Source organism: Melanotaenia boesemani, chromosome 20 (genome assembly GCF_017639745.1).
Source record: "Melanotaenia boesemani isolate fMelBoe1 chromosome 20, fMelBoe1.pri, whole genome shotgun sequence".
Classification (NCBI taxonomy): domain Eukaryota; kingdom Metazoa; phylum Chordata; class Actinopteri; order Atheriniformes; family Melanotaeniidae; genus Melanotaenia; species Melanotaenia boesemani.
The window spans coordinates 15,038,072-15,060,400 of record NC_055701.1 but is presented as its reverse complement, the minus strand read 5'-3'; the positions used below and the strand labels follow the sequence as shown (position 1 = coordinate 15,060,400).

General features: G+C 38.7%; 3 protein-coding genes across 7 annotated transcripts in view; 1 reads left to right on the top strand and 2 right to left on the bottom strand.

The window, feature by feature from the left end:
* Window positions 1–204: 204 nt before the first annotated feature.
* Window positions 205–6,349, bottom strand: LOC121631233 (cleavage and polyadenylation specificity factor subunit 3). 2 transcript variants are annotated; one of them, XM_041972000.1, is made up of 18 exons: window positions 6,164–6,349; window positions 5,594–5,657; window positions 5,076–5,173; window positions 4,793–4,921; window positions 4,515–4,692; window positions 4,323–4,412; window positions 4,062–4,212; window positions 3,686–3,861; window positions 3,428–3,586; window positions 3,089–3,235; window positions 2,823–2,975; window positions 2,012–2,120; window positions 1,714–1,812; window positions 1,529–1,623; window positions 1,299–1,386; window positions 1,141–1,207; window positions 914–1,010; window positions 205–822 (listed from the first exon to the last, which is right to left on the bottom strand). In XM_041972000.1, exons 1-18 carry the CDS (start codon window positions 6,232–6,234, stop codon window positions 721–723), a joined length of 2,073 nt encoding a protein of 690 aa, XP_041827934.1. In that variant the 5' UTR covers window positions 6,235–6,349; the 3' UTR covers window positions 205–720. The 2 variants fall into 2 exon arrangements, with proteins under 2 accessions (XP_041827934.1, XP_041827935.1); XM_041972001.1 differs by lacking the exons at window positions 5,076–5,173; window positions 5,594–5,657; window positions 6,164–6,349 and having other exon boundaries at window positions 4,798–4,888.
* On the top strand, window positions 4,335–10,174 carry itgb1bp1 (integrin beta 1 binding protein 1). Of its 2 annotated transcripts, none has more exons than XM_041972003.1 (7): window positions 4,335–4,420; window positions 8,014–8,128; window positions 8,209–8,287; window positions 8,376–8,506; window positions 8,610–8,702; window positions 8,926–9,075; window positions 9,197–10,174. In XM_041972003.1, exons 2-7 carry the CDS (start codon window positions 8,057–8,059, stop codon window positions 9,266–9,268), a joined length of 597 nt encoding a protein of 198 aa, XP_041827937.1. In that variant the 5' UTR covers window positions 4,335–4,420; window positions 8,014–8,056; the 3' UTR covers window positions 9,269–10,174. The 2 variants fall into 2 exon arrangements, with proteins under 2 accessions (XP_041827937.1, XP_041827936.1); XM_041972002.1 differs by lacking the exon at window positions 4,335–4,420 and adding an exon at window positions 6,440–6,703.
* A 2,602-nt stretch (window positions 10,175–12,776) lies between these two features.
* Window positions 12,777–22,329, bottom strand: part of asap2a (ArfGAP with SH3 domain, ankyrin repeat and PH domain 2a) — a 53,098-nt gene continuing 43,545 nt past the window's right edge. For 2 of the 3 annotated variants that reach the window (XM_041972012.1, XM_041972014.1), the window contains 14 exons: window positions 21,611–21,744; window positions 21,019–21,113; window positions 20,429–20,618; window positions 20,229–20,314; window positions 19,961–20,076; window positions 19,336–19,403; window positions 19,126–19,233; window positions 18,616–18,850; window positions 17,872–18,024; window positions 17,305–17,410; window positions 16,788–16,846; window positions 16,594–16,673; window positions 15,480–15,599; window positions 12,777–13,187 (listed from right to left, as the gene is read on the bottom strand). In XM_041972012.1, the coding sequence (XP_041827946.1) occupies window positions 13,113–13,187; window positions 15,480–15,599; window positions 16,594–16,673; window positions 16,788–16,846; window positions 17,305–17,410; window positions 17,872–18,024; window positions 18,616–18,850; window positions 19,126–19,233; window positions 19,336–19,403; window positions 19,961–20,076; window positions 20,229–20,314; window positions 20,429–20,618; window positions 21,019–21,113; window positions 21,611–21,744 (1,625 nt within the window). In that variant the 3' untranslated portion in view covers window positions 12,777–13,112. The remainder of the gene's footprint in view (window positions 13,188–15,479; window positions 15,600–16,593; window positions 16,674–16,787; window positions 16,847–17,304; window positions 17,411–17,871; window positions 18,025–18,615; window positions 18,851–19,125; window positions 19,234–19,335; window positions 19,404–19,960; window positions 20,077–20,228; window positions 20,315–20,428; window positions 20,619–21,018; window positions 21,114–21,610; window positions 21,745–22,329) is intronic. The other variant, XM_041972013.1, reaches the window with a different exon arrangement.

Genomic DNA, 22,329 nt, shown 5'->3' with positions numbered 1-22,329 from the left:
TTCTGTTGACATAATATTGTATTTACAGTTGCGCTGCTGCTTTAGCACTTGATGTTGACATTTTCTGAGCTTCTCAGAAAAGTTCTGACAAGATTTAGTGAATAAATTTTCAAGAAATGTTTGACTTTTTCTCAAACGTTTGGTTTGAAATGCATTTCCATTGCTTTGCCCTAAAAAAACAAGTGCTGCGTTGGGGGTGGGGGCTTTAATTCTTTACTAAGGCTGAAGCAAAGGTGGATATGTAAAGTCTTTGCCCTTCTAGCTGCATGTTAACCTCTTTCGACGGTGAAATAAAGTAAAACTGACCAAAAACAATGAGTCAACAAAGTGAAACATGACTCTGGAGATTTCTTTTGAAGTAGATCAAACAAACAGTAAACACATGCATTTAGTGCACTCAGAAATTCACAGTTTACATCACAGTTAAAAGTTAACACAAGTGCATGAAATCAGTGCATATAAGTAGCAAAGTCTGTTAAAATCTACAATGAATCAACACACAAATACGATTAGCTTATTAAACATATTCGACCTAAGTGTAACAACACACACAAATAAATATTTAAAAAAAAAACTCTGAACTTAGTTTATTTTCCCCAGTTGCAGTTGTTTTAGTTGCCCAACTATCAAGAAGCCAGACCAGAGTTATTGTTCTGTACTGAACAAAATATCAAGTGTACTTTTCAGTCGTAAGTTTGGCTGGAGACATGTCTGAACACCTCAGATCACCGGGTTTAGGGCATCATAGAGTCGCTGCACTGCCAGTTCCACCATCTCTCTCAGGGAGTCGTCCTCTGCGTTTTCATCCTCACAGCACACCGACTTTAGAAGGGGAAAAAAAACAAACAGTAACAAAATCCAGCACTCAATGCACTACACTTTATCTCATGTTAACTAGTTGAGAGCCTCTTACCCGCGTTTCCAAGCATATGTAAACTGTCTTCCCATCCACTGTCACAGAGATGTTTTTACCATCGCTGAAGTCTACACACTCTACTCCAAACATGTCCCTGAGAACAAAGAGGACAAAAATACAATTCAAAATTAATCAAGCAAATGTTTAAAGCATAGAAGGCTACTGTTGTAAATATTTTTTAAACCATACTTGCGTATGTACTCTAGATTTATTGTTTAACTCACTGCAGCATGACTTCTAACCGGGTTTGGAACACATCCAAGTCCATACTGGCACTCTGGGTCTCCATGACTGTTAATAGAGCAGATAATGGTTTGTGGCATTAACCTGCCACACAAGTACAGATGCAAACAACATACATAGTTGTTTTGGCTGAACTGACCTTTTTGAGCTTTTGGGTTTGACTGGATTTCCAGAACCACAGTGGTGACAGCATCAGCATACATGTCATTGAGAGGGTTTGCGATCCACTGCAACAGGAGATAGAGATAAAAAGAAAAGGTAGATGACTGAACTCCAGCCATTAAAGTCTTAAACTATCTCTGAGCATTTAATAGAAATGTCTATAAAAATCTGCAACATAACTATCAGATGTTTGATTCAGTCTCTCACCTCCAGAAGCACCATGCCGGGCTCGTGGATTAGAGTGACATTTTTAAAAATCTTCAAAGTGTTCTTCTCTGTTCCTTCCAGCTCTTCAACATCCCCTGCATTTACAGAAGGTAAGCTTAGATTTAAAGAAAGAAGAAACAGCTAAACAAAAATAAATAATGAGAAGTCAAACATGGAAGTGTTACCAGTGAGGTTCCTCAGATGGCAGACGAGCAATGAGTATGGCCCAGTGAAGGGGATGGCCTGGGTTTGTTTCACTGTGCTCATGGCCAGCTCTGTGTATGCTGCAGACAGAACAGTCACATAAGGTCATTACGACTCCCAGTAGTGTGGACTAGTACATGACAACAAAGCAGCCCATCTAATAGAAACATCTTCATTTCAGTTTGGGTTCCCTGGACTTACAGAACAACAGAATTTGAGCATCAACAACACTAAAAAAGAACAAACAAAAAGAAATTACATGAAACAACATTTACTTACTCGACAGATCAGATGGATTTAGGATGTGGTAGTTGAAGTTCTTCTTCACAAGTATGCCCGACACCCTCTGACCCTGAACACATTTCTTATCAGCCAAGGAACCCATCACCTGAGAGGAAGAGAAATACTAAATAGCTACACTCCAGTTTTAGTATTATTTGCTAAACATATGTACAATGTACATATACATAAACTTTTTGAAAAAGACTTCAAAGTTTTCTAAAACACAGAAGGTGCAAAAGGAACCATCAGCATTTATAGCATGGATGAGGATGAAGGTGTGAATTTTGGAGAAGCATATGATGCATTTTCTCAGGAAGTCTGTTGTTATTTCTGCAGGAAAACACCACATGCACAATGTCATGTTATGCATGACAGAGTGTGTGTGTGTGCATAAGTGGCCTCCCTGCAGTTTATATCTGTCTGCCAGTGTTCATTTATATAGAGCATCATGCAGAGGAGACTCCCAATAGAACAACCACATAATGTTGACCTATCAAATCTTATAGCCAGTAAGAATGGATCCCAGTTCTTCTTGCAAAACTGTAATAATTAGTTTTCTTATTTCCCAAACCATTAAAAATGTAATTGAAAGAAAGGTGATGTATGTGTCAATTATTCCGTATAAAGGCTAAAATGAATTAATAACAAAAACATAATGTGCTGCAGACTGTGCAGGTTTTGTTGTAATATAGAGAACTTCCAAACTTTTCTGCTAGCAGGGATTGTTGGTAAAATGATCAAAATATCATGAATCTGAAGAAATCAAACACAAAAGCCTGTAAAAAAATGAAGGCAGCATTGTGTAAACCTTGGCCAGCTTCTCTCCTCTGAAGTTCAGTGTGACAGCCTCTGTGTTGCGAGGGTTATGGACTTCAATGTGAACCTGGTCATTATCCTCATACTCTCTGATCAACGCAGCCTTCAGGCGCGCCATCTCATTCTGCTCCCCATGAACCAGGATCTACGAGTAAACATGCACATCTGTTTTATTAAGGAAAGCATTTTCATTAGCACAACTGGGAAAAACATGTGACTTTAACACAAAAAAAGTGTCCTTTCGCCTCCGCTTCCTACCACATGTGGTGGTTTGAGAGCCCTGATGAACTCGCTGGTCTGCTGGTAGTCAGTGTGGGCAGAGAAGGAGATGTAGTCCACCGACATCTTCAGCTGCAGCTTCTGTCCGGACATGGTGGTGATCTCTTCTGGCTCAGACATAATGTGCTGCAGAGTGCACACAATAATCAATCAGAGCTGCAGCTGCAACAAGTATGATCATTATTAATTAATCTGCTCAAATGATCACTGTCAATCATTTATCTGACAAAATGCATAAAAAAATATCATAGAGTTATCTCTTTATTATAAGCTAGCTTTCTTGAGGAAATGCTACCTTTGTTCCTGCTGTGCTCTGACCTTAGCTAGCGTGCCCTCCACACAGTATCCAGCTATGATAACTCCATTCCTCTTATCAGTGCACCAGCTCTCAAAGAGCTCTCTGGAAAGACCGCTCTGCATCATTCCTGGAGATGCCATGACCACACTAGGCCCGATATCATCAAAGTGATCCATGCTCTGGAAAAACACAGCACAGTTATGGCTTTGCAGATATTAGATGATGAGCATTATTTAATTTTTAGGATACAGAATGTGAATGTCTGAAGCACACTTTACTTTTAAATTGCTGATGTGCTTGAAAACAAAAGGGTTATTGATGTTGATGGCCTTGCGGATCTTGTCGTTCATTGCGTTGACATAAGTCTGGTACACAGCCATACACTTCTTGGCCAGGGATGAAGCATAATAGATGGGGATGTCATGGAGCTCTGGATGGTTTTGCCAGTACTCATCTACAACAGATCATGAACCAAAGTCTCCTTTAATACATATATCATGGAGTAAAGATGGAAAAAAGACTAAACTATAACTATTAAAATGGCTAATATCTGTCAAAAATAAATGTATCAGCAACAGCAATGTTGTAGGATTTTGGTGAAATATTCCTTTAAGAGGTATAGTCCAAAAGAGGAGGTCACAGGTGATTTCTAACCCAAGATGAGCAACAATTCCTGGGCCCGTCCCAATGCAAACACAGGGATTAAACAGCGCCCCTCTCTGTTAACAATGTCATGAACTGTGTTACAGAATCGAGCCTCACGCTCCTCCCTCTTTTCATGGATATGAGTGCCGTAGGTTGATTCCTGCAGAAAGAAAACTCAAAGTATTTAGAATGTAATAATCTGAAGACACTATAAAAGGGTGTTCTGTGTGGATTATTATATTTCAACAGATATTTTCACTTTTTTCATACTATGATTAAGATGTCAGGTTTGACACTTGGGATCTCAGCTGCCATAAGATGTCTGTCTTCTTGTCTGGAGAAGTCGCCGGTATAAAGCAGCTTTGGAGGTAAAAAGAGACACAACGTGCAAAAAGCTTTACTTCCAGAAGACTATATTGCTCTTTGTAGTAAAAAGTAATTAGAAAGTGAGAAGGTTTTTACTTTGACTCCAGCTATTTCAATCATAAACATGGCTGCTCCCAGCACATGACCAGCATGGTAGCACCAAAACTTGATTCCAGCCACCTCCTTGACCTCATGGAAGTTGATGGTCTCAATCTTGTCCATGCTCTCCTCCAGATCGGTTTCAGTGTACAGCATGTCATCTGCAGAGATGTTGCTGCAATTAAAAAGATAAAAAAATGTAGTAGATTTTATTGAAATTAAAGGAAGGGAGATGGTTTATTTATTTCTTGTTTGGTTAGCACCTCTTCTCCTACCTTACTTTGACGTAATCTGACAGTAGCCATCGGTAGATAGCCTTACTGGCGTGGGTCATGAAGGTCCTCCCTTTGAAGCTGGTCTTTTGGAGAAACCAGGGCAGAGCTCCACAGTGATCCAAGTGGAAGCTAATGACAGGGCATGTGTGTCAACAAATAGCAAATATTAAATTATGATAATCTACAATAGATCTAAATCCAGAGCGACACTGGTGCAAGAAAATCTTGATAATCTCTTCATTTAAAATAATGCCACCAATAGAAGCAGTGGGAGACAACTCACTGGCTGATGAGCAGCAGGTCTATTTCAGCTGGGTCGATTAAGTCAATATAGGGGAGCGCATCCATTCCCTCTAAGCCAGGATGAATGCCACAGTCCAGCTGTCAAATCCAGGTATTACGTTACTAGTTGCACTCCAGGAGGTGCTACAGAGTCATTTTGACAACTAATACTGAATTTTAATGGTTCATTCTTCAATGTAGCTATTACACAGAGGCTGTTGAACAAACTAATGACAGCCTATGTGAAGAGCAAAAAACTCAGCTTTATGTTTTTACCTTTTGAAAGCTTTGAGATTTATTTGTATTATTTTAATATTGCTTTATTGCATTTTAGGTTAATAACTACAGATCAAAATTGATATAATGAACAAGAACATTACTGAATTCATGTTAGTTTCTATCTATCTATCTATCTATCTATCTATCTATCTATCTATCTATCTATCTATCTATCTATCTATCTATCTATCTATCTATCTATCTATCTAAGCTCCATGTGTAGTTACAGCTCATACGTACCATTATTTTCCTTCCTTTAAACTCCAGGATAATACATGACCTGCCAACCTCCTGTCCAGCCCCACTGAAGCATGGAGAAAATGGCAAATGAGCAGGTGTTGTATTTATTATTATGCTGATATAAAGATACAGAGTTGTGTGCTATGAAGCATGTTCAACAGTCACGCTGATGTACGTCACATCAAGCTCTTAAACTGAAAATAAATGAATAAAAATACGTTAACAAATAACAATGTGATCGTTTTTAGGTAGATAGATAGATAGATAGATAGATAGATAGATAGATAGATAGATAGATAGATAGATAGATAGATAGATAGATAACTTTTAATGTTACATGTAATTCTGACGCTGACCTATAATAATGTGGAAAACGCAATAAGTAATTGATCAAATCGAAACGATTTTATCATTTTTCTAGACATCATATATAACACATATAAATTTCTAGTTTGTGTTAGATCGGATATTAGCAGTATAGAACAAATTTTCTGCCACAACACCAGATAATTTATCAATGCATATATAACCCCAAATATTTAAGTAATAAAATAAAGATTATAAACTCACAGCGGGCGAATTAGGAGCTGGTCGCTCTCCTCTGCTGGGACAATCATATCTACTTTACGTTTTGTAGCCATGTCTTACAAATTTTACAGGTTGATTATTTGGAAATAGAAAAATAATCATGCTCATATTATACTGGACATATTTTCTGAATGAAGGAGAGGGGAGGGTCTTTGGAATGATAAACTTCCGGCAGCACCTGGAAAATACCGTCGGCTAGAATCAGACATGTTGAAGGGAGGTTCCGCAGTAAACAGGCCACGGTAGTCATTAACACATAAACTTTATTTTAAATGATTTTGTGCTAAATCTAAATGTGTATTGAAATAATTTGAAAAGGTGTATTCACAAGCTTCTTTAATCAATAAGTAAGTTTTTTGGGTTAAATTTACTAAGTACTGGGTTGCGTCCCCTTTAAGTGAGGTTGGGTGGAGGCTACTGAACTCAAAGGGAAACTATAGAGACAAACTGAAGGTACATACAAAGCGTATTTGAAGAAAATTAACTCCAAACGGAACATTGAAACGACCTCGGTACGAACAGGTATGTACCATTTAAACGATTTAAGATAATTACTTCATTGCGCAAGTGTTTCTTGGTCTCCGTAAAAGGTTTTCAACTTCGTAAATGATTGGGAGGGGGGATGGTTATTTAGTAGACTGCAATGAGTTGTATCCAAATTTTAGTATGTTTCTTTAATTTAACGGGGTATTTACTGCTGAGCAAGTTGCTGAGCTCACAGTTTCATTAAATAAATAAATAACCTGTTGATACTTATGCATACTTCATTTGATGGGGGTTAATGTAGTTTGTATTTTTTTAAATAGTTACTGTCCCTTCCTTAACAAACATATGCAGTGATAATTAATGCGGTCACGATGGAGCTAGATATGATGTGAATGTATATTAGATTGCCTCGGTTTCCTGTTGACAGTTGTAATGGTAATTGATAATGGCTTAGTAATAAAGGATGTGATTATTATACTGTTAGTGTTATATCGTGTATTCACTGTGGGATTGAGGTGTAAAATGCATTATAAGTGTGTGTGCGTATGTGTGTGTGTGTGTGTATAAATTTGTAAGACATGGCTACAAAACGTAAAGTAGATATGATTGTCCCAGCAGAGGAGAGCGACCAGCATTATAAGTGTGTGTGCGTATGTGTGTGTGTGTGTGTATATATATATATATATATATATATATATATATATATATATATATATATATATATATATATATATATAAGAATATAAAGATAATTAAATAAAGAGTATATATATATATATATATATATATATATATACTCTTTATCTTTTTTAATGCTGCCTTCAGTTATTGAACACAGAAGTGTGATAATGATTATAACTCTAAGTAAAACCTTCATCCTGAAGTAAATCTACATCTACAAAGACAAATCAGTCAGTCAGTCAATCTTAGGAAAAGAAAACAACAACCTAAAGTAAAACATTGCATAGTTTCAGAGTAAATAACTTAAATCGACTTAATTGAGTTTACATTTAAACTATATGTTAACATTTCTTGCAGCATATATTATTGTAGTTAAATGTGTGTGTGTGTGTGCTGATGGCTGTTTGTGACTGAAATGTTATTTGTGTTGTTGGTATGCACTTTATTTTTAGGTCTTTATTGTCAAAAAGGTTTTTTTTTTCAAAGTTAACAATCCAAGTAATTAAAACTTAATTAGGAAACACTTTTGAATATTTAATGTGGAAGAAACAAGTGAAAATTTGTTATTTAAATTATAGTTTGACAATCACTCATTTGTAATCCTGGTTGACACTCGAGGAGACAATCTTACTGTGCATGTAAGACTTTGTGGTGTGATGATCCAGGTTGGCAGGGCTGGGGATCTGAATGCAGTCGTCATGGTGAAGGATGTTTCGGAAAGTCAAGAAGCGCCACAGTAGCAGCAGCTCACAGAGCAGCGAGATCAGCACCAAGAGCAAGGTGCAAAAACATGCACACTCACACTAATGTTACAACCCCACCTCTCACTGTTGTTTAATTCAGCTTTTGTCTCTGTGTAGTCTGTTGACTCTAGTTTGGGAGGACTCTCCAGATCGAGTACTGTTGCCAGCCTTGACACAGACTCCACCAAGAGCTCAGGTCGGTGTGACTCCTGTTTACCTCTGCCAAACCATTATGTAGCCGGCCCTTCTCTTCCATAAAAGATTGTTTGTATTCTTCTCTCTAGGAAACAGCACATCTGACACATGTGCTGAATTCCGGGTTAGGTATGTGGGCTCCCTTGAGAACTTAGAGTTTGAAATGAGCAAGACCCTTCAGGAGCCTCTGGACCTCATCAACTATATTGATGCAGCTCAGGTAAAGTACATTTTAAGTAGTAGTGAATACTTCTACAGCTTCCTGAAGCTTCCAGCAATCAATAGTGTAGAAGATGCTCAAAATATTCAGTTTGTTTTCACAGCAAGATGGAAAGCTGCCATTTGTTCCTGGCGACGAGGAGATGGTACTAGGAGTGTCCAAGTATGGAGTCAAAGTGGCCTCACTGGACCAGTGTGTGAGTAGAAATTCCTTTGCTGAAGTTAAGTGCGAATGATTTATGAACTCAGCATTAGTTCAATGTTTTACATATAAAAACATGGTATATGCTCAAATGTTTCAGAAATCCTCGCTGTTTCCCCATACCCGAACACATGCAGGAGGAGATCTGATGAAAAATGTTGCTTGATAAAATGATTCCAGTGCTAATTAATCTCTGATTTATTGTTTCCTCTGGACAGGACGTGCTACATCGACACCCTCTCTACTTGATAGTGCGGATGCTGTGTTATGATGATGGCCTGGGTGCAGGGAAGAACCTCCTGGCTCTGAAAACCACAGACACAAAACAAGAGGAGTGTAGCATCTGGGTGTACCAGTGCAGCAGCTCAGTGAGTGTCAAAGTAAAATCTTAAAAATTTAAGATAAATATACTGTATATGCACCATCTGTCTGGGATACATCATCACTGAATGCTGCTCCCGCCCTGCTGTTTGTGATTCTTGTGAACAGGAGCAGGCTCAGTCCATCTGCAAGGTGCTGTCAGCTTCTTTTGACTGCGCTCTGACATCAGACAAGTCCTGAAGTTGGAATAACAGATTTCAGCTCAGGTCTTTTTTAGGAAGAAGGTGAAATAACTGCAAAGCCAGCAATCATCCTTGCTGCCTTTCAGATGCAACCATTTCCTTCTTTTTTACAGTTTTGTTTTTGTAAACGTCACTTGTGATGATGTGGAAGCAACCTTCATCCTTCATAGTGATGTCCAGTTCTCTCATCATTCTCCTGTTGACAGAGCTACTGTAAATTTGCCTGAATAATTTCCTGCACTCAGCTGTCCTTTTATGATAAATAGTAAAAACAAAGTGTAGTAAGGAAGCAAATGGTTGCATTTATAAATGATGGATCAGAATTTATATGTGTTAGCAGGGTAAGTTCAATTAATCTTATTTGATATAAATTGTAGTACTAAATGGTACATCCATGTCAGCATTTACTGTATGAAGCAATTGATATGAGACATGAATGAGAGAAACTGCATGGTACAGATTTGAATGATGCTTCTTATCATGAAGAAACCACTGTGTGTTTTGTGTTCTAACAGTATTGGTACAATAAGTGAAGGAATGTTATAAACTGGCTTTAACTGTTCCTCAAATCCTGAATTTTCTTCTCTATTTTCTTTTTATTCCTAAGTTTAATTTTAATATAAACATTAAAGCCTTTACTGGTACCAAAAGGCTTTTTTTTCTTTTTCTTTTGAAATGGTGAAATGCACAGATTATCAAACATCCTGAAAATTATAATAAGCTGTTCTTTTTTTATTTAAAAGAGTTTTGGGAAATAATTTGTTTACAGTTGTGCTTCTTATTTGACTTCACCTTGTACAATAATAACCCAAGATTTTCTCCCTGTCTTTTCCCTTCTGGTTGAACACATAAGGAAATAAAATAATTTAATTTGGTACAATACTGGAGTGATTTTGATACTATTTTTCTGATAAATCTTGTCTTTATAAAAATAAATAAAATATATAAAATGAAATAAATATATAAAATAATAAATAAATAAATATAATAATAAAAAGTGTCTTACATTTTAAGCAGGAATTTCAATAGTTTTTGTCTTTGTGGTGCTAAAAATGAATACTAATGAGGCACATTTTTTCTGTAGTGCACTATACAAATGCACATGTTGAAATATTCTCCATCAGAGGGAGCTCTTGATACATTAATCATATTAGTCAAATGTATTTAAAATGCAGGTTAGTTGCTTAAACAGTGAACAAGCCTTGAATCACCCCATGTTTCTTTATATATTGCCAGAAGAAAACTGGAAAATAGGTGCAGCAATGTACATAATTATGTAAATATAATTGTATTTAAAGCCAAAAGTGTTTTTGTAAACTTAGCCACCTTAAAAGGCAACTTTATTCTTCAACATAGCCTGGTCCCTCTTAGACGAGCTTATTTGTCATTTTCTCAGTAGTCTTCAGGAATAGTTCTCCAGGCTTCTTAAAGGACTTTTCAAAGATCCTCTATGCATGTTTTCTGCCTTTTGTTCTGTTCTCTGTCTAGATGATCCCACACTGCTCCATCAATGTTGAGGCCCAGGCTCTGGGAGACCTGTTGCCACTTATTTTCAGTCTAGTTCCTGTGTGATTTTGGCATATCACAGCCTTTCTACTTGTCTCCTTTCCTGGCTTCTTGACAGCCACCCATCCACGGATTTCTGATCAGGCATCAGTAAACAGCCAATGGTTCAATTTAAGATCCAAACACATCTCTCTGGCCTTGTGGATTCTTGTCTTATCACTTTTTCTGTTCATTTGCTTTATGTTGTGGTTTTTTTTTTTTTTTTTTTTTTTGAGCCCATCATTTTTTCTTTGTCATCTAAATATCAGGTTTCTTCAAATCTTTTTGAAGGACAGACTGAACATGTTGCGATAGGATTTAGTATGTTTTTTGCTAACATCTTTAGCATGCAATTAAAGAAATGTGTGAACATTTGTGTGAAAATTGGTGGAAAAAGCAGGAAATATCTTTGATAGACTTTCAGGGAACCTACTGCTAAAAGTTCCTTTCAAAGACTGCAAGGAAGTTTGTCTCAGAAAGAAAAAGAAATGAGGGCTGGATCAAAACTTTGCACCACACTTTTATCTTTAACAGATAGAGGGAATGATTTAAAAGGAGGTGCCACTACTTTTACAGCCAAATCATAGCATAATAAAACAACAACAAGCCATGTAATCTTTTTTCATATTTTATTATTCCAGTTTAATTTTCCCATTTACTTGCACAAAAGTCAATGTAGTGATCCACAGACGGTTAATGAGAATGATTCAGATCATTTTCCCAGTTGTGTGTTCACAAGTGTCTGCTTTTATGTTTACAGCACCCTCCCTCACAGGTCCAGCTGAGGTCATTTACTCATCACCACAGTGCATTTAAAAGACAATTGCTGCCTCGGTTATCGCTGCTCTCCTTTACATTTAAATATCCACAAACAAACCCAAAACTATTTACATAAATAGACTATTAAATCCTCTGTTTCCAGTGAGTTAATATTACACATGATGAAGAGAGAGCATTCACATGCTTCTCTTTTTGTCATTCACAAATCCATGGAAGGCTCTGATTTTAAGGTAAATACCTAGATACGAACAATATGGACACAAAGGAAGTTGCTCTGCAACTAAACTGTTAATTACATATTTAATATATACCTTAAAAGCATCTTTCTACATCACAGGAGCACAAATTTGCTGATACGAGGCCTAAGCTGCAAAGACATTTCTTTCGCTGCCTGGTTGTGAAAACTGTCAGACTTAATTTAGTTTTAAAAAAAAAAATGGAAGAACTAAATTAGACTGTCAGTGTGTGTGTGTCTTCCAAAGTGTGAGGAAGCAACATCAGTCAATGCTACAATAACTTTTCATGCTCTCAACTTTTATTTGCAGCTTATTCTGACCAGACAACACCTACCCTGACACACAAACTTCCAAGTCCTCAAAGAAGATGGCTGGGCTGCTGTAGCTCCACTCAATGACAGAATTAGAGTTAAAACAAATCAGAAGGAAGAATGAGAGAGTTGCTGTTGTATATGATCCTCCCACAATAAACTCATACAGGCAGTGTGTGCATGGAAAAGCATTTGCTGAAGATGAATGATGGTAAATTCATTACACACACCCAAAACAGAAAGAAAGTGGTTCTCTCCCAGTTGTGATGAGTTGGAAGCTATTTTAACCCCCTTTCAGTGCCAGTCTGTCACTGAAACGGGGACAGGGGAAGCGCTAAGTTGGGTGCAGCTTCCAGCATATTTCAGAGTAAACTTAGCACCATTAGAAAATCCTCCACACAGGAGGGCTACTAGAGATGTGGAGGTCTGCACCTATAAGCTAACAAGTAGGAATTACTCAAGGACCGATGTGGAATGTAAGCATGTTGACTTAAGTTCACATTTAGTTGTTAGTACATTAAAATACATCGCTGTAATCTCATAATTTAGGAAGCCTGTACACTGCAGCTGAACAGAAAACGGATGACATGAATACTGCACACGTGTGACCTTCATAAGTTGTAACACGGATGAAGACGAGAAAAGTGCATTTATTGCCAAAGATCACTCACTACAATCATTTCTTATGTTATTATAGTCTGTGTCAGTAACAGTAACAGCAAGCATCAAAACCACACGGTCCCGCGAGTCCTCTGTGACACGCAAACTTGCTGCAATGGTTGCCAAAACAACACCCACACAAAGCTGCAGCCACAATGACGGCACAGCAGTGACAAGATGCCAGGGGAAGACAGAGATGAAGATGGCAAAAACTTGGATGATGACAGATGTTTCCATGGCTGACAGACAGAGATGGGGTGAATGGGGGACGCCTCGTCCCGCGACACTTCCTGAGACCCCGTGTAGCCTTTCAGTCAGCTATGAAGTGTACAAATGTAACAGGGAAGGCGCCTCTTCTCATTGGGTCGCCTTCGATGTGGCCCAGCTGTAAAAAAAAGGAAAAAGGCGAGGTTAGAGTGGGATTATGGGCAGCATCAAAATAACCAGAATAAGAAAAAGTTTTGGTGAAGACACACTAAATCATGTGACTGCTTTATGTAAAACACAAATACACAGCTATAACCCACACACAGGACTGAGCATTTAAAAAGAGTTTAGGAATGAATTGCCATTTGAACTCAGATGATCCAATAGTGATTCTTAAAATGCAACAATTTATGTTTGAATGAACACTTCGCGTATGGACATGTTGTTAATTTGACCAAATTTCTAAAGGGGCTAAAGTCAGAGATAATACATTGCTTTAGTGGTTTTGAGCATTTCAGTCTTTGAAAGTCTATAAATGACAATTTATCAGGATTTTCACTTCACTAATCTCACACATGCTGCTCCTCTGAGGTCTGTCAATAGATTTTTTGTCTGGGAAAGTGTCAGCCATGATAAAGCTTTAAGTTTGGACCTCTTGAGGATTGTTTTTTTTATTTTTATTTTTTTAAGGATTATTTAGGATCATCATTCTATTGTAAAAGCCATATTCTTTTAATCCTCAGTTGTCTTTTATTTATCTACTTTTTGGTGATGTTTGATTTCAGAATATCTGGAAGCAATTCCAGGTATTCCATACATACTAAAGCAGGTATATTTTGCTCACATATGCTTTCAGAAAACCTGGCAGACATAAGGGATTTAAAAAAAAAAAAAAAAAACATTACCTGGAGGTCAAGTGTTAAACTTCTTACTGGCTGTAACATAAAGCCAAATAATGACTAATCCACCCAGCAGCTAGAGAGGCCATCTTTTTCATGAAATATGTGGCACTTCTTCAGACATGCATTTACTCATTGCAGTCAAAAAGTTAAATTTGAACTCATTTTAAAAATAGATCTGGCTCGTTTAGTTGTTCATTTGTAGACTTGAACGATGAATTCTGTAACAAGGATGTGTCAGTAGAGCAGCACAGCAGCACTTCAGAGAGCTAAAAGCGTCCTATGTGGTCACACACTTTTTTTTTTTTTCTTCACTTCTTGCATTTTTAGCTGGCTGTGGATTGTTAGGATGATGTGGAGGAGTGTGCATCTTCTCTGGTCTAGAAATGACTGAACAAGGCACTGTAAGTGACTCAGGGCCAAAAACTGTGGTAAAAATGATCAGACCTGCAATATTCAAGGATGTCCAAACTTTTGCAGGATGCTCTTAAAACTGCTCAAAAGAAAAATAATCCACTAATCCTGCCTGAAATGTTGAAAAGATTTAACTGTCGCCTTTATGCCTTTGGAAGGTCAGCTCATTTATTTTTGGTGCCAAAACATGAAGGCGTAGGTGACACAGTTCGGAATTTTACTTTGACATTTACATCAGAATGAATCACAATCGGGATTTTCTGAAACAAAATTGAATCAAACTGAGACTGATGACAATCCCTTCTAATTACCTACAGCTAATAGAGCAGAGAATTTAATAGACTACATCACAACAGGCATCTCAGTAACAGATTCAAAATGACTTCCCTCTTTCAAATTACCTTGAAGGATAAAGACGACAAACGATTTTATCTCCAATTAAGTCATTTTAAACGTCATCTATACCTGAAAATGAAAAGCTGGGACATGTTTCTGCTCCAACAATGTCTCACACAAAGCTACAAATAAGCATGGCTAGCCACTAAAGGAAGAAAAATACAGATTAATATCAAGTGTTATCTGGATGTAACCAAAACCACATTTACAACCCTACCTCTACAAAGGAATCCTGTTATAGTTGCTTCTCTTATTCTCAGTTAGAGGTTTGTTTACTTAACAGCAGTCTGCAGGGCTGTATTTTAGATATTTTAGAGGCAGAGAGAGTGATAAGAGTGGTGAATGAAGGTCAGAGAAAAGGCATTGCAGAGACCTTGGGGGACTTATGGTCCATGAAGGGACAGAAACTGACTAAATACGGTAATATCTGCAGGGGCGGCTCAGAGGAAAACAAGTTGCAGCTGGTCGACGTTCACACAAGAGGCTCCACAGAGGAAGCAGCAGCAGGCGGAAAAAGAGAAGGAGGAGGAGGTGGTTGGGGGAAACTGGCTAGAATGAGGTCATAGCTTTTTTGTTTTGAACCACTGTGGTTGGTAAATGCCCTGACTATCTATGATGAAGACCAGAGTGGACCAGAGGGATTTACTTGAATTGAGAACGCTTTGTGCTCTAATCTAATAACAGATGCATGTATAAAAAAAGAAGAAGACAAACAAAAGAAGCAGCATGCATTGTGAGGGTAAAGCTTAAACGATACCGACCCACCACTCCTGGTCCTCCTCGCCATCCACCACAATCACCTCGCCCTCAGAGAAAGTCAGCTCATCTGGGTTGTCGGCTACACAGTTATAGATGGCTTTTACTCGCTTTGGCCTTTGCTTCTGAGACATGCAAAAAAAGAAAAAGGTTGGATCAAGTTCAGAAGTGTTGAGGATTTAACTCTACTGGTATTTTTTGGAGGGGAGGGGTTGAATAAGCCAATCACTGGCCAGTGTTTTAAAGATAATGCACTGGAAACTTGAATAAATCTACATAAATAAAAGTGACAGTTTTTGCCCCAGACCACGATGCACCCTCCACCATGCCTTACAGCCAGAGGGCCTTTCCTTTTCCTTTTCCACACATGTATTTTCCCCAGGGTTCATTACTGCCAAATGGTTAACCTATAATCTCACCTGCAGACAGTTCATTACCCCAGATGTTTTGTGGAAAATCCAGATGTCTTTGGACTCCTTCATGGAGTTCTTCCATTAAGATCATTTTCATTGAGTGCTTTTAATAAAGGTGACTTATGGCAAAAAGGTTTTAGTTAGTCAGTATGACTTACATTTTTACATATGTAAAAAAAAAAAAAAAAAGTAAACAAACAAACAAAAAATTCCTGGTAATTCCAGAAAAATCTGCATCCGTAGATTATTTTATATCCCTAATCAAATTATTCCAATAAACCAAACGGATTTTGACTTAATGAAAACAAATAACTAATGGATGAATAACAGCTGCAAGTACTGGAAAATGAAACATAAAAAGCAACAGATTCATTCATTATTCACGATGTGAGTACATCACTGGCTGTCATCTGCCATTATCCTAAAACTCTAAGCATCCTCCTCTCCCAACCAGAAACAAAGCCAAACTGCTTCTCAATGGAGAGAAGAGGCTCACGGCTAAAGCCCAGACTTGGACTACAGGAAGGAAATTTATTGCACAAGTACACAATGGAAACACTGAAACAACAAGGGAGGAATTACACAACATGAGTCAGGGAATAAACTATTACTAGTCAAATAAGGAGCTAATTAATCAACGGAGCACAATGAATGAATAAGCAAATTATAAAGAGCATAGTGATAAAAAGAAGAATGAGCAGCTTACAGGATAGGCCTTCCTTGGCATGGGGGCTGGGGGCAGAGACTGACCCATGGAGTTCTGGGGGCATCCTGGCACTTCCTTAGCTAGAACAGGAAAAGGAAACTACATCAAAACGACAACAAAACTTTCCATGCTTTTCGAAAAGAAACAGGATAATGACAGATAGTAAAACAACATGCATGCGACAGTTTACTCACCTGCTCTTTCTGTTGATTCTGTGCGATTCATAAACCCTCGGTTGAAGCTTTTATCATTGCTGGAAAAAGAAAAGAAAAGCTAATCAAAAATTCCCCTCAGCAGAGTAATAGTCATATAAAGACACTCTCTAAGGCTCTCAGTAGTGCTGATTTAAGCCAGCACTACCAGACCTTTGGGAAATAAAAAGGATAAAAAAAGAGGAGAGTTTTGGTTCAAAGCAGATCTTAAAATGGGAGCTAATGGAGCTGCTAGACAGCTGCTGAGTATGAGAAAACAAACAACACATTAAAAGATACAAGCTCCAAACACCAAGATGCATGACTGTGAGGTAAGACACAGAGTTACTGTGAATGTGTAGTGTTAGATTAATCATGTGAATTTAGTGTTTCTGGTGCAGTTAATGACGCAGAAAAAACAAAAGTGTGTTTAAATTTTGCAGACCTCTCATCTGTAGGAAAAGAAAAAACAACAAAAAAGAAGAAGGAGAAGCTTTATGTAGAGTGTGTGTATTCTTACCCAGCAGGAGATTTAGGAGGCCCTGCTCTGGACCCCAGTGGACCCTGACCTGACTTGGACTGTACACTCAACGCCTCCATCTTCGCCACAGAAGGAAGACCCAGACCTGCAAAGTAAATTAAAAAGTGCTTACTTTTGTCTGTAACATACATTCAAAATCTGAATAAAATTTTGTTTTTTGGACTATTTCTATATTAAACCTTCAGTATGTCAATGCAACACCAGGTTTAAGATCCAGTTTTTGGCATTAATATACATGTAGTCTTCTTAAAAGGACTTTAAGGCAACAGACAACAATAAAAAAAAAAAAAGAAAATTAAATGTAATACTCCATCTGTTGAGTAGGAAAAGTAAGAAAGCAGAAAAAAAATCCTAATCAAATTAAAAATCAGTTTCATGAGAACAACCTGTCCAAGATGGACAGCAGCCCAAGTATAAAGACAGAAAATGGGTTTACTGGGGTCCATTAAAACCAAGTTGTTTCCACACATCATAGATCCAAAGCTATTCAGCTGAAAAGGTCAAATTTAATCAGGCAAATGGATGATTCTAAATTGGAGTCCTTACCTCCGGTTGAAGCGAGCCTCATTGGGGGGACAGGGGGGTGCATGTTGGGGGGGTCTGAGGACGACCTCTGTCGGCCAGCCAGGTCTAAAGAACCTGGTTTCCAGCTGCTGGAGGCAGAGGACTGACTGATCCCTCCCATAGAGGTAAACTGGACTATAAGCAACAGACAGGACAGATTATTAAAATGAAAAAGGGAAATTAAGGAAAAATGGGGGATGCACTTTTTCAGAGCCAGCATCCTCCCATCCCATTAAAGTCTATTTGTTTTCATTTTTGTGTAACTGAGAACAGGAGATAACAAGGAGAGAGAGACGGGCAACATCTGGTTGTTTCTGCTCTGTTGTCATCTCTATACAGCCACTAATGCTATTAAAGCCAAAGAGTGGTGAACTAGTCACACACCACTTAACTATAAAAACTTCCATAAATGTTTATTATCAAGACATCCAGCTGTTTCGAAAGTAGCTTGTCTGTCTCCAAAGTGACATCTGTTGTGTTTAAACAGGTCAAAATGTCAGTCAGACATTTTGACCTGCAGAGTAAATGAGACTGTTCCTCAAGGGAATCCTCTACAAATAACTTCCTTGACACAGGAAAGAGGGCATTTTCAGGTCAGACAAGTTATCAGGGTTATCTGTATTGTGATAAACATCTTTTAATATAGACCTATAAACCTAAATATTCTCATAAATGACAACAATATATGTTCCACCTTTCCCCGTCCATTATTGTGTCTGATCTTACCCAAGTTCCTCGGGGGCAGAGGTGGAGCAGAGGTGGGGGTAGGTTGAGAGGAGCCCGTGTTGAGGATTGTGCCATAAGTCTCGTTGTTGACCAGGTTGGGGATGTAGGGGCGCTGCTTGTCCTTAACGTGGCTGGCAGCATCCCGGCCTGCAGATCCCAGGCTGGACTGGAGGTGGGAGTTACTGCCGGGGGTGTAACAGCTGACCGGACGCTCATCTCTCCGGTGAGGGCTCGGCTGCAGGGAGAGGTCAGAGGGCAGGTTAAAGATAGGGCTTACGTGTAAGGGCATGAGTGTTGTAAGTGAATTACTATATATTGCGTGTAAGTAGCTTCAACATGTGGAGGTGCTGAGGATTACTTCGCTGACCATCTGAAACTTTCAGCTCATCTTTCGCAAGATGTAGACTTTTTCTTCAATCCTCATCATCCTCTCTGTAGGTTTTCTACTTTCTAATCTCATCTTTTTCCATAAAAGCGTCTTACAGTGTAATCACCAACACAGAAGCTCACCTTCTCATCCAGATCCTCGTCACTCTCATCCAAGTCTTCGTGCTGCAGGCGCCACTCGTACTCGACATGGACGTGGGCGTTGAATTTTCCCGCCAGCGCTTGGTTCAGCTGTAAGTACAAACAAATCAATGCACAACTGATTGACAGTTCTAATGAATCAGGGAAGCGATGCGCTCACAGGAGTAAGGCAGGTGTAAACAGCAAGCTCACCAGCTCTTCACACTGTAGGTGCTTGAGCCTCCGGGCGATATCCAGCGGCGTCTCTCCGGCCTCATTAGCTGGAAGGAGAAACAAGAGAAACATGTAATTACTGTTATATTCACACACCACATGAGAATAAACACACAGCCCATTTTCTCTCCTTTTTCCACAGTGACATGAGTGATGTGTAATTAAACTGTTTCCCACACTGAAACTCAGCTTTCTTTCTGCCCTCATTTGTCTCTGAACTGTTATCTGGCTGTTGTGAGATGTTCAGAGTGCCACACAAAGATTAGTGTTGTGAGAAAACGCAGCCATGGTCTGTGTTTAAGAGCCAAATGTCTGGAAACTAAACCTAAAGGAGTTGAAAAAAGAGCAACAGGATAAAAAGTTGTGTGAGACAAGTATGCATATTAAATAAAATAAAAAATCCATTCAAAAACACTCATGTTTAACATTAAACTTTTACCTAAAAATATGTAGAAGAGTTAAGAAGTAACAGGCTTGGATAAAAAAAAAAACAATCACTTAAAAACTGTAACTACAGTATTTCCAATTTTTTTTTAACTGGTGTAAAAAGAAGATGGACAGTGAAGGCATCATGGATGTACTGTTTCCTGGTGTGTTTCCTCACCGATATCTATGGAAGCTTTTCCTCGCAGCAGCAGCTTCAAACATTCGCTGTTGTCGGTCAGGCAGCAGTAGTGCAGCGCTGTGCTGCCTTTGGCCGTCTGTTTATCCAAATTTAAGCTAAACACAAAGAGAAAAACTTTCTGTGATGCAGTCAAAACAAAACAAAAACAAAACAAAAAGCCTCCATCTTTTACCGACTAATGTAATCTATTTACTGCACCATATCATTAAATCCTTAACCCTTTTTGTATTTCTCTCTCAGCATTTACCTGTTCTGAGTGAGGAAGTCGACGATATGAAGAGACGTTCTATCCACCAGCCTGACTGCTAGATGAAGGGCGGTCTCCCCTTGCTCCTGAGGAAAAACACATTTGTATGTACTTCCTGTATATATGAAGCGTCATGGGAGGAGGTGAATAATGATTAAAAAATTATTCAAAAAGTCACAAAAACACACTTGTGCACTCACATGTCCATTAGCGAGAGGTATGGGCTCCATGAGGTCGACTCCCTCGGCGTACACCTGGATGAGGGAGAAGATGTCTCGAGCCTTCACAGCATCACACAGCGTGTGGAGAAGAGACGTTGCATCAGGACACTTCTTCCTGGCGAATCGTTTCTCTGTGTATTTGGCTGTGATGAAGTCTTTCCTCGCCTGCCTAAGGAAGAACACAAGGATGCAAACAGCTGTACACCCTGTGGCCTTGACAGGAGTGTGTGGCATACACTTTATTGAATCATATGATTGAGAAAAGTCATGAGGTTTTTCTTCACTCACAATATTGTACATCATAACCAGCAGAATTATTCCTACAGTAGGTGCAGAAAAGAAATCGTTCTTCTATGTTACGTCTACAACTTGTTTACGAGTTCTAGCACTTTGATAGACAGGATGGAAAGGATTTGAACTGCTGTTAGAAGAATGTTAATAGTCACAGCAAAGTATCACAAGACGATCAGCTGTGGCCAAGCGTAAAGTTGGACAGAAAAAAAAACAGAAGGAGGGGTATGGAGGTGAGCGGAATGAAGCTAGAGGAGACGGTTTTGGGGGCAACTTACATGTCGCTTGCTGGGTTGGGTTTCACCACATTTTCAGCACTTAAACAAGCCTCCATGATTTCATTAAAGCCTGCATTCCCCACATTCTTGGCCAGCTGTGAAGCACACAAACACACACACACAGATAAATTGAAATGGGTTTTTAAGTCATTTTCTGTACCACACTAGTTAATTCAAAAGTTGTCAGTGCAGCTAACACACCCACTGGGATGCGGCAGACATCCCAGACTGCAAGTGTGGAGCCAGTCGAGTCTAACTGTGGCCAACACGACTGGCGTCTTAACACCAAGGAAAGTAATCATGACTGGAAGCATTTAATCCCAAGTGTCCCACAGACTGTAAATCTCTGCACCAAACAGTGATTAAAAAAAAGCAAAACAAAACTCCGAGCCATTCTTAGTGTGGAGACTTCCAAGGGATGAGGAGACTGAGGCCAAGGAAGCTTCAGTCTCCTCATCCTTTGCCTTTCCGTCAAGCCCTCTTTAATCCCCACCACCTTTCATTCCTACCTAAGGATCTCAATAGAGAATCAATATGACGTGATGAGATGTGTCATGTTTCTGTGGAAAGACAGACACTAAATATGATTTACCAAGAGCTCGGAGGTGCTGAGTACATCCAGAGTGAGGGACTGGATTCGGGAGTAGTGCACTCCCAGCTCCCTGTGGATCCCTGAACATTCAATACAGGTGAGGATGCCCAGATTGGTGGACAGCCATGTTGGGTCTGAGACAAATAAAAGGAAAGACCGTTAAGAAAAGTAAAAAATTAACAAGAGAGACAAAATGTAAGTTGTTGAAACCGGTAATGGTGGGGTCATCTCAGCAAAATTTGATGTGTTGTCGTGGAAAGATCCAGAAATGCTGGCTGTGAAGCTGTTTGACATCTCACATGAGAATTAACCAACCTGAACTGTAACTGATGTGCCTGGCCTAGATACTCCCCACTGTACTATGTAAATACATGCATGTATGTTGGAGGAAATTCATGGGAATTGTTGAGGGACTCCACCTATTTAAAAAATACTCATTACAAAACAACAGTGTCTTTGCATACATTAAATTACATACTGGGTATACTTTATAATTTTATTGCATATTATTTCCCAAAGCATAGCACACATATTTGTTTTATTTCCAGGCTATAAATAGCTTTTCTTTTTCTTTTAACAAAATCAACAACTACAAGTAAACATCAAGTTGTTTCCTTCTTGTAATGAGGTCACTCTTTTCCCAGGATTTGTGGGATTTTTCACCATAAATGAAAATTGATTGAGACTGTAGAACCATGGATAATTATACCTTGATCCTG